We start from the raw sequence: 12,228 nt of genomic DNA, 5'->3' as shown, positions 1-12,228 counted from the left end.
AGAAAAAAAAAACACTTAACTATATCAATAATCGAGCGATTATAATATGTATAAATATAAGATTTAACATGGGATGTAACATACAACAACATAAAAGTTGAATATTTTCAAAACTTATATAAGTAGTTAAACTTACCATAAGAGATTTAATAGATTATACAAGTCCTAAAATGAAGAATTAAGTACTAAAATTAATAAAATCAATGTTTATCACTAGTGAATCTAACACGTGCTGCACTCAACTGCTACTCTACAATGAAGCCAAAGCACTGGCTGGCGACTAAAACAGCAAATAATGTAGCCACGAGAATTAAAATAGTAACCTTTTAATCGTTGCCAACATATAAAACAGACCTTCACTTCCCATTAATCTTAGGCGAAAATCTACAAAAATCTATGGCCCTGCCGTTATATAAAAAATGTTGCCACCCGAGAAAAAAGCAATGAAATCAAGTAAAAATTTATAAAACATTAATCAGTAATNGAAAGTTAAATGTCCTTACCCCCTATATTAGTCCCTGTCGATAGTTAAAAAAACAAACAGTCATATGGCCCTGCCGTTATATAAAAAATGTTGCCACCCGAGAAAAAAGCAATGAAATCAAGTAAAAATTTATAAAACATTAATCAGTAATAAATCCTTTGTAAATCTATTTTAAATTATTGAAATTCTTTATTTATTATAATTAGGAAGCTTACTTGAAAGTATTTCCTTCTTACAATAGCTTTTTCTATCGAAATGTGTGTATTTTAGTGGTAAGCGAAAGCATGACTTTGAATCATTCTCTAAGACAAACGAAAATTCCAAACTTTTCTGCTGTTTCCACTGATAAGATTTGAATGTCAGCTTTTTAAAAGAATAAATTTTTCTTGTATTACAAGTGACCGGATTTCATTTTAAATTGAAAGGTGAAATTTTGCCGTAGGTTAATATGTTTAAGTTTATATCAAGAAGCAGAACTGTTTTTCCTCAGCTATATTCAAATTCATACTTTTCTGCACCTGCTGTCACTCCTATAACTTCTCCTGATATTCATTTTACTAAAGTAATTCTTATTATGGTTTTAAAGAAAAATAATAGCAGTTTTGAAAATATTTAATGTGTGTATTAGTTGCTTTTTGTATAAATGTTTTATGAGTTGTAAAAAAAAAAAAAAAAACAGTCAGAATATTCTACAATAAATTCCGAATGGAATAATTGCCATGTTAATCTTTTTTTTTCTGTGTTGAAACAAATTAGAAATATAATTGTCTCTAATATCAATATACTTCCTTTATCTGTGAAATTATGACTCCCTGTTAATTCCTGGTCAAAAAACTTTGATATTCCAAACTTTACAATATTTTATGGTTGTGTATAAGTAAATATTGTTTAATATCATTTATAGAGTTTTTGAGAATGTTTAGCGAATATGTTCATTACTAATTCATCTTGAAAAATATACTATGTTCGATAAAACTTTACCGAACATATCTTTTATACAACTCTTAGACATTATCTATGGCAGGGCTGTCCAACTGCAAAGAGCCACAGTCTCCAGTCACAGATCACCTGGCGGGCCGCATTGTCTAAATTTTAATTTAANGTTCATTACTAATTCATCTTGAAAAATATACTATGTTCGATAAAACTTTACCGAACATATCTTTTATACAACTCTTAGACATTATCAATGGCAGGGCTGTCCAACTGCAAAGAGCAATAACCTCTGAACAATAACCTCTTATACAATAACAATTAATAATTGAATTATTAATTATAAAACAATGGGACAGAAGGATTATAAAACAATTTGCTTACATTTTAACAGGAAAACTGAGGCTGATCAGCCTTCTTTACAAGGGCAGGAATGTCAACATCGATGTTTGTCGTTGCCAGCCGAAGAGAGTCTAACAATGAACTGTCGGAGAGAGAGCTCCTGTGACGATTCTTGATAAACTTCATCGTCGAAAAAGCACTTTCACATAAATATGTGCTCCCAAACATGGAAGATATTTTCGGTCCTAAGTCACGCAGACTTGGAAACTGTTCAGTTGGAAGCAACTTGAAGAACTCTGGGCTGCCTTTCAATTCTTGTTTGAAAGAACTGGTCAGCCTGGAGATCACAGAGCTCTAATTATAGGTTTGCCGGTTGTTCTTCAATGCTTGCTGTGACTGGATTACTGAACAGAGCCACATCATTCTTGATGCTCTCAAAATCTGAAAATCTCGTGCTGAATTCATCAATAATTGTCTGCAACTCAGGGCAAAATTCAGAAAAATCCAGCACTTCCTCAGACTCTGATGCCAAACGACTGCAGCTGGCGAAGTGAGATAAGTTATTTTTTTCCAAAGTTTCATGGAAAATTTTCAGCTTGTGTGCCATTAGGTCAGACACCAGTTGGCCTCTGTGTCTGACCTAATCTCTGTGTCTTTGGTGTCTAGATGCTGAGGAAGGTTGATATTTATAGATTCAAAACTATAGTATGTCCATTTCTGTGCTTTCAATTGTGTTTTATTCACATTTTCTTTGCTTTAATATAAAAAATTGGTTCTTTTGTTTTACTGTTCCCCCACAGCTGACTTATCCTTTTCTTCAGAGCTTCTTATCTGCATTACAAAAACACTTTGGAAGTTCACCTAGATCTTCATTCTCTCTTCTCTTTTATCATCTGTTTTCATTTGATCAGCTTTGACAGTTATGAAAAATATTTAAGAGCAAAAGTATTACTCTTAAAAGTCCAAGATTTACCCTAGATACAAGGAACGATATTAGATACACTTAGTAAATTATCAGTTTAATTATTTGTACTAGCTTAAGTAGTTGATTATTCAACCAAAGAAGAAATAAAACAGGTTGTGAGAGACATTTGTAACAATGTGTCAATGTTAGTTTGCAGAAATTTAGCAATTAATAGAATTTTTTTTTCAAACTAAATGAGTAGTAATTGCGAAATAAAATAATAAATTTTAAAAAAAAACGTAATATTTCTGATTTTTTTAAAAATCAGTTTTCCAAAAAGGGAAAGGAATAACTCTAAGGAAAGTAGTTAACCGAGGATTTCCTAGCAAAATACTAGTCTTCAAACTTTTGTTCATGTATGGAAAAGTTTGTAAAACTTTATAAAGTTCTTTTTTTTTTTTTAAATTTTTTCGGAAGGAAAATTTGTTAGTTTTAGAAAGACGCTTTTTTAAAGGAATTATTCCTTGATCATGTTTGTTGAATCATTTGCATACGAAGTAAAATTGTTTACTTACTTATTTAATTGCTTATTAAATTATAAACTTTTTTTTTAATTGCATTTTTTTTTTCATTTATTTATCACAACAGTTTTATTAAATTTTTTTTCTAATTATTTAAGCGCTTTTTTTGGAGATCTTCTTTGAGGTAAAAAAAGGACATAGTGCTTCTATCTACTTAGTATTTGAACAATTTTAAAGCTATTTTTATTGGCCCCTCTCAGATATGTATAATATACAAGAACCTGCAAACGCAGTTTGCCAGAGATTTTTTTAGCTATACTAAAAAATTTAACATCGCGATCAGTGTTTGAGAAAATTACAATTTTTTTGATATATTTAAAGTAACTTGATACTTTCATGGAGTGATGTTGAAACTTTTGTTTCCTTAAAATTAAAGTAACATAATCCCTTTTGATCTTTTGAAAATAGCAGATTTTACCAGATAGAATGATTTTCGCTTTTTAAATGTTCTTCCGAAGCATGAATAATTTTTTTTTAAATCCGTGTTCTATTTGTTGGTCCTCATTAATTTCTAGGTTATTTGTTTTTCAGTTTATTTAACAGTTCAATTCTTTTTTTTTTTTTTTTAATTTGCTTTTTCAAAAGTGCAAAGCATTGCTCAGATAAAGCAATATTGTTTTTATGAAAGATAGTTGCACTCATTATTTGACCTTCTTTTTGACTAAATTGGGTAGTGTATTATCCTGTCTAAGTCATGGATTTGAAAGTTTTTAAGTACAAACACATTATTTATTATGTGAAAAATTATAGTTACTTTTACTACAAAAAAATGGTTACTCCTGTTGCATTCTTTTAGAAGATTTGATGAGAAAGTTACAAAGCACATTCTGAGTGTAAATAAGTTTATATTGGTATATTTAATTTTTTAAAACACAAATGATTTCTAGAATTAATAATCGATGGAAAACTCAATTTTTGCTATTTACAGGGTATCTCCGCACCCGGAAAGTCATGAATTTTGGTATTGAACAAAATTTGTCAAGAAATGTCATGATTTTAACTATTTTTTTGAAATAAATAAAAGAAAGTCATGGATTTAGTCGCCGAAAAATCTAATTTTTAAAATAGAATTTACCCCCCCATTTCATGGTGTTCCGAATATCTAAATTTGTAACAAAATCCCCTCTTACTGTGATTAAAATATAAAAGTTTTTATTGTGTTCTTTAAAGATTATGGTGTTCTTTCAAAAAATAAAAGAAAAAACATTTCTTGAGCGAATTATCTTTTAAACTTCTGCAATATCAGAATTTTTTTTATTTTATCAATTTAATATTCTAGCTGAAGCAAGCCAGTCATTGGTGAATTTTTTTTTCAGAAATGAGAACAGAAAAATAAGGAGTATTTCTTTCCTTTCCGATGAACAGGAAAAGTATCTTTAGAATATAATTTTGCAGAGAAAAAAAAAATATTTGCTTTTGTATTATTTTCCAGCTATTTTATTGTTTCAACTCTTTCTTTACTCTGTTTTTTAAATTTAAAATCTATGCAGATGCAGAGTATAACAGTTTTGGTTATGCCTATCATTTCAATTAATGTTATTATAATGCTTTTTCAAATTAATTGTTGTGTTTTTGTCGGAGAAAATAGTAACTTGGTTAAGTCATGAAAAATTATTGGAATTAGTCATGAATTTGAAAATCTAAAATGTAGCAGATACCTTGAATTTAATCTTTTTTTTTAGCATATTTCATCTCGATCTTTAAGCCATTTCCAGTTTAACTACGGGAATCATTACATTTCCCCACTTATCAATTTTTAAAAAAGTCTTTTTGACCAGTTTCATTATTTACTCAGGAGTAGCACAACCTTGTATGTTTACTAACATTGTTCTAAACTAATTTGCAATCGCAACACACGAATACGCCATCTACGGAGAAGACAGGCTCTATGTCTTGACCCTTTTCCTCCCCTCCTCTTCTCAGTTGTATAGGAATGTACTATGGTATTTTCCTTTTCTTTAATTTTTTTCGAATTCAATTGTCACAAATATTTCTTAAACTTTGTGGTTCCACAACGCTTTCTTTTAGAACAATGTTCAATATAGGTTTTAGTTCCATATAGTTTACTAACTTAAAAGTTTTTAATCTATTTGAAAATCAAGACAGAAACTAACTTACTCCATTCTCCTGTGACTCTCCACATGCTAAGGGTGAAAGCATCCATAGAGTTCCCATAGGTAGAGAGTTTTACTTTATGCCACCTACGGTCCATTTTGATTGCCAACAATAAAATCTCATTTTAAATCATTTCAAGAAAGAAAAGAGAAATATGAAAAATCCTTCTAGTTTAATTTTCTTTCTAATTTTAACTAGAAACTGATAATGACTATGTCAATTTAATTTGAAGGGGGGGGGGAGGAATTCATTCTCTTTGTTTTGCTTTCCATGGAATTGCACTATAGGTTAAATTTGAAATAGCATCTATGAAGTTGAATTCTAATGGATGTTGAACTGATGTTCTAATGGAAGTTGAATTCTAATGGGTTCATTCATCTCTCCAAAAGGACAGGAATGGTCCTTGTAAAAACGCATTTCAGTTTCACATTAGAGAATCAGCATCCTTAAATTATCCTTAAGTTTGGCTGCAATATTGTTCTTAATTTTTATATTTTGAACTTCCAGCCCTGAATATTGCTGGTAATGAAAAAGATTAGAATACTTCAGGTATAATAGAGGATTAAAAAATTTGTGTGAAAAAGAAACTATTTTTGTTAAAATGTTTCTTTTTTAGTAAAAATTCGAAATTAATTTTTATCAGAATTACTCAAGTAGATTACCGACAGAAAAATCTTTGAAAGAAATTGGTTGAGCTACTTTATTGACTATATGCTTCAACTGTAGCCAATAATATTGTATTTTTTAAATTAATGGTTAGTTTTGTATTCCTAAACCTGATCTTGTTTTTCAGCATTTCATCAACAATGAATGGCAGAAGTCTGTTGGTGGAAAGACTTTTCCTACAGTAAATCCATCTACTGGAGAAGTCATTGCTCATGTTGAAGAAGGAAGTCATGTAATAAAATTTTCATTATATTTTTTTTATAATAGTTATTTCTACTGTACCTTATGTACGGACTTCTTGGTATCTTTTACTCCAGTTTTCACAAAGCTGAGCATTAAACAGTGGTGAACAAAAAGCTTATAGGTATTTTTTATTTATTTTGTTGTTTCGTATCATTAAAACATTCTAAATTATAAAATATAAATTGTAATTATATTATAAATGGTAATTCTTTTTCACTGTTAAGCTAAAGATGAACTAAAAAAAATAAACTTTGTCCAAATTCAAATTTTTTAGTTCACCTTTATGCATTAAAATATTTGCTCTAACGAACTGATCTCTCAAAAGTGAATTTTTCTGGAGGAAAAAAATTATTCTTTAACTATAATAATTAACCAATTCAATTAAGTGTATCAAGGTTTTATACTTTATGGAATAATTTTTTTAAAAAATAAACTTTTATTGTTTTGCTTAAACACTAGATAGTATTTATGAGCGTACCAAATGTTTAATTTTGTAATTTTTTAATGGATTAGATGTTAATTATATAATATTTTGACTAAATTTTATTGTTTTAAAGTTAATTTTAAATGTGCAAAAGAAGTAATTATTTAATAAAGGTTAAATTTTAAAACATTTTTAAAGAGGATAAACCTAAATTAATTGCAAATGTATCTCTTAAGTGATTTTATTATTTCTTAAAGTTACAGATTATTTCCATTGTAAAATAACTTCACGTTAATAATCATAAATGTACAGCGAGCAAAAAAAATAAAAATTAACGCACCACCCTCAATAACTTTTGATCTAATGATCGGATCTTCACGTTCTAGGACTCAATCTTAATGTTTCGTGGGGGTGACCCTAAATATACTAATTAATTAGTGCAGATAATATTTTCAATTCACCTAAAAAGTTTTTGAGATCTGGGGAAATTCGCAAAAAGTAAAATTAACATTAAGGAATCCAAATTTTGGACCACTGTGACCTTATTTCGGAGGTTATAAATCCAAATTCATCGAAAAAAGAGTATGTTTATTCAGAGAAAGTACGTCTTGTGGTAATACTAGGTACAGTTTAATAGGTTTAGGAGTATTTCCAATTATTATTGTATAAGATATGCTTCTAGGGAATACCCCAGCCTTTTATCTTGGATGATCTGTTTTTGAGTCAACATGTGGTTTTTGTAGTTACGTTATTTATAAAAATTGGTACTGCCAGGATAGCCTGGTTAGCAGGGCGCTGGACTCGCGTACTTACCCGGCAGAAGACTCTCTGTGTCGCAAACGGTGACTGGTGCACGTTAAATCTGTCAAATCACAAAGTCTTCAATGTTCCCATAACAAAATACCTCTGGGGTACTGAATTGGAGATGGATCGTTCTCTGGTTCAGGTCAAAATTATGATCTGTGGATGAATGAATGGATGTGTAAATGGGCTCGCCCTATCAAACGAGTGTGACGTATGCTGGAAAACAGGAACAATCGCACCCCCCCCCCTGCCAACAGCATTAAAATTGACATCTGTTATTTATAGGTGTATGTTATTTATTAAAAAGACTGCTAAAATTCTGCATTTTATTTTTGATGTTTTTTTTATAAGTATAGTTTATTATTTTGAGCGTTGATGGCTTGGGGGATAGAGCATACGCCTTCCAATGAGGTGAACTAGGTTTGAATCCCAACAGGCTAACCGGGAGAAGTGATTGCGATTATCTTCATGTGGCGCAAATGCGGGTTAGTTCCATCACACACCACGGAGGCATATTTTCCCCAATACTTGATCCAGGAGTATCCTTGTCTTCTGGATTAGGTTCAAAATTACAAGGCTACGAAATTGAACATTAGTAGTCGCAATCCCAAGAAATTGGGTCGACTGTTGAAAGACTGTTATAATATAGAATTTATTATTTTGTATTTGTATATTTTTATATTTGTATTGACTATTTTAAGTGGTACTTAAGTGAATCATTAACATAAACCAAATATCTATTGTTCTATTAGTTATCTTATTCTTAATTAAGTATAGCATTGCTTTAGTGAAATAAGTCTAGCAGACGTGCCAACTCTCCCGCATTTTGCGGGAGTCTCCCGAATTTTGAGTTATTCTCCCGCCCTCCGGAATTGATTTGAAAAACTCCCGAATTTTACTGCGATCGACGGCCAAACTCAAAATTACCTAATTTTTCCGCGAGTGCGAAGGTAAGTTTTTCTTTCAGCTTGAATTCCATCCCCTCTTATCAAACTACCATCTGCCTGAAGCGTAGCTGAACATGCTTTATTTTCNATATCTATTGTTCTATTAGTTATCTTATTCTTAATTAAGTATAGCATTGCTTTAATGAAATAAGTCTAGGTATGGGTAGTTAAGTTCACATAATATCAGTTTATCTATTTTCATTTCAATAGCAAAGGGCATTAAATAAAGTATCAGTTGTATATTGATGATGCACATATTATACAAATTGTTGTAGTTTTTCAATAATTCTCAAGTTTCTCATGCTATTGAATAATATTTCATTTCCTTCAAAATTGTGGAAATAACAGCTATTAATATCACTTATTAAAAATAAAATGTTTTTATTATTAGATCGAAATTCGACTTTGTCGATTGTAGTTTTATTGTGTGTATATTTTACTGTAAGAAAGGAAAATTATGGTATTTAATTTCAGATATCTCAAATGCAACAAAGCTACATCCATTATTTAAAAGAATCTATTGAATGAAGACAACTTAGCTGTTTAAAAATGTACTAAAAATGATCTGAAAACTTTTAATTTATTTTCATTGTAGAAAAAAAAAATTCAAACCCATGAAACATGTCTGGGAAATGTCTAACCCTTAGAGGCTAGGGTATAATCCCTTAACAGTTTAGAAATTCAAAATATTTTTGATTATCAAGGGTTTTTGATTCTTGATCTTAACCACAAAATTCTTGGTCTTAAACCACTAAATTCACACGACTGCTAAAAACATTTCCAAATACCCAAAACGCTGAGTTTTCTGAAAAAAATTCTTTTAAATAAAATGTTTTAATTGTATCAAAGTTTTTATTGAAAACATAAATTTCGGTTTTCACTTATGCACACAGGATACACTTTTTCCATTTAGGCTAATAAAATCTATCTATTCTTGTAGGAAGATGTGGATAAAGCAGTTAAAGCTGCTCAGCATGCCTTTCGATTCGGATCTCCCTGGAGAAAATTAGACGCATCTGAACGAGGGAGACTTCTTAATAAATTAGCGGATCTAATTGAAAGAGATCGCACTTATTTAGCTGTAAGACTAATTTTTTATAGAATTTTTCTCTCTTTATTGTACATAGGCATCGCATGTGTTAAAAAAAAAAAAAACACTTATGGAGTATGTACATAATTGAAAGGCAGTTACTATAGTTTATAATTCTTTTAAAAGTATTTTTCCGTTTGATTTATGTCTGTAAAATTATGAAGTAATGTATTTTTATCACTTATTTTTAGCTGAATTATAAATTCAAAATTTATGTACATTTAAATGAAAAGTAAATCTATTTAAATAAAAATAAAAAATCAATAATGTAGACTAAAGTCTTTATAGGACTATAAATGTTTTGAATAGTTGCCTTTCTCTATCAAATTCATTTATATAGATATCATTGTGTATAATCTATTTTACAAATACACATAGCCTTCCAAAGTTCTAGTTCAGGAAAAAATTTTATTTCTAAAAGTATGATTTTTTATGCTAAACTTAGTATTACAGTGAAATTTAGTGTGCCTATCATATACTGATTTTTTTTAAAAAGATGACTAATATTTAAATTTTTTTCAAGAAAAGTTCTTCTACATTCCATACTGATGTTTTTATTTTAACCTTCTCCCAAAGGAGAACCGTTCTATGACATAACTACTGAACGGAAGAATCTTCAAACTATCTGGAAATTAAAGTGCATTGATAAGAATACTTTTTCTCATCAATAATCTTATTACACATTTAAAACAGAGCTACTACTTTTTTCAATGGAATTTATTTCGAGAAAATGTCAATAAATAAATTAAATTTTATTACAAAAAAAAACATTAATAATAAAGGAAAATGTAGATTCACAAAAATAGTTATTACACTCAAACCAATTTTTGTGCAGAGGATGAGGATCGCATAAAAAAAAAAACTCATTAAAAAATTACTCAAAACTTCACGAGTAGCTATAAAAATTAGTTTTTATAATGCAATTAAAAAGTTTTTTTGTGCAGTGAATAGGGACCACATGAAGAAAAAGTCTCACATGGAGTCGCCAAGAGCTGCGGATCCTTCTGCTACTCATTTTAAAATCGTAGTCTTAGTTTCTAAGGAAATTGGCTTCCTCTTCTCTTTGTTTTTGCCTTTATTCATCTTCAGGGATTATGTCTAAAAATAAAATAGAAATTTATATCTAAATAGAAAAAATAAATTTAAATTCAATTTATGCTTTGAAATGAATCTCATCTTAATGGTTGAGGAATGTCAAAACCCTTTAAAGGATGTCAATTAATATTAGATTTAAAAATTAAAATGCACCTAATATTCTTTTTTTATTAAATCACTTTATTTATTTCTCGCTTGCGCATATCTGAGTTGAATAAAAAAATTCAACTCTTTGCTCCCTTCAAATAAACTACTCGTTATGACAAACAAAACAAGAGACTAATTGCCAACTTTCTCATTAGCAATAAACCAACTTAACGAGACACGCAGTCCATTTCAAGAAAACCCCAACTAAAACAATGCAGATGTCCTTCAATGTTTATTTGTAATCAATGCATTTTTGCTTTGCTGCGCGAAAATTCCATCACAATATGTTGTTGCACATTTCATTTATTTACATAGAAGTTCTTGTGCATTCAAGAATTAAATTATGCAATCATAGAATTCCATGCATATGCAGTGTAATTGGCTGACACAATACTTATGTAATGTGATAAAAAATGACCGATATGACTAAATGACCCATCAAACATACTTTTTTTCATTGATAACTTGATCAGTTGTGTTCCAATTTGATTGAAATTTTCATAAATCACACAAAAAAGATTGCACAAATAAAAAACATGTTTGAGTGCTTATGAATTTCTTTAAGTGTCTAAAATATTGTGGGAAATTGAGATTTTTTCATTATAAAATTCTACTTATAGACCTATTGACTTCCTTGTCATTATGATAGAGCAGGGTTCATGATTTTTTTGATTTTTAAAAAAAAATCAAAAAATCAGATTTTTTTGATTTGAATCGGATTTTTTTGATTTAAATCGGATTTTTTTGATTTTTATTCAAGCACATTATAAGAACTTTAATTTATGATTAAAAATACTTTATAAATGTTTAATCGAAATTAAATTAATATTAAAACAATATTATAACAATATTTTAGAAGCTCTAACTTACTAATATAATTTTTCATTATAATACATAGCTTTGAATGCATAGCAACCATTTTGAGACAAATGCAAAATTGAAATTTGAAGACTGGATGAAATAGAGAATTTAATGAAAGTAATGAATCTAGGTTTTTCTGAAAGGTGTTTATTTTGTGAAAATTTAGACATAATTTGTGAAAATTAAAAAATCAGCACAAAAATGTGGTTTATTCGTTTCTTGCGAAACACAAAAATAAAATTTAAAAAAAAAAAAAGTATTTTGTGAAACTATCATTTTTCCTAAAGTTGAATTTGTGAAGGTACCCTAAGCAGTAGCAAATTCGGCTTGGGCAGACTCTTTAACTATTAAATTAAAGTTTCAATTAGCAAACCATAATTTTAATTTAAAATTGTGTTATTTTTTCTCTTGATTTTTAATATGACAAAATAAATGTAACAGATTGTGTTTATAAATGTAGTCATTCATCAAAAAATAAATAAATATTTAATCTATATATTTTTGCATCAAAATATTCATTTTTAATTCTATATCAAAATAGATCAGCTAAAAAAAAATTTAAAAAAATCTATGCACTCATTGGAATTTTTTT

General features: G+C 28.9%; 1 protein-coding gene across 1 annotated transcript in view; it reads left to right on the top strand.

The window, feature by feature from the left end:
* Positions 1 to 566: 566 nt before the first annotated feature.
* Positions 567 to 12,228, top strand: part of LOC107442960 (aldehyde dehydrogenase, mitochondrial) — a 37,725-nt gene continuing 26,063 nt past the window's right edge. Inside the window, exons 1-3 of the mRNA XM_016056671.4 lie at positions 567 to 1,046; positions 6,153 to 6,257; positions 9,384 to 9,524. Coding sequence (XP_015912157.1) covers positions 933 to 1,046; positions 6,153 to 6,257; positions 9,384 to 9,524 — 360 coding nt within the window. The 5' untranslated portion in view covers positions 567 to 932. The remainder of the gene's footprint in view (positions 1,047 to 6,152; positions 6,258 to 9,383; positions 9,525 to 12,228) is intronic.

This window comes from Parasteatoda tepidariorum, chromosome 3 (genome assembly GCF_043381705.1).
Source record: "Parasteatoda tepidariorum isolate YZ-2023 chromosome 3, CAS_Ptep_4.0, whole genome shotgun sequence".
Taxonomy (NCBI): Eukaryota; Metazoa; Arthropoda; class Arachnida; order Araneae; family Theridiidae; genus Parasteatoda; species Parasteatoda tepidariorum.
This window is presented reverse-complemented; position numbering and strand designations above follow the sequence as displayed.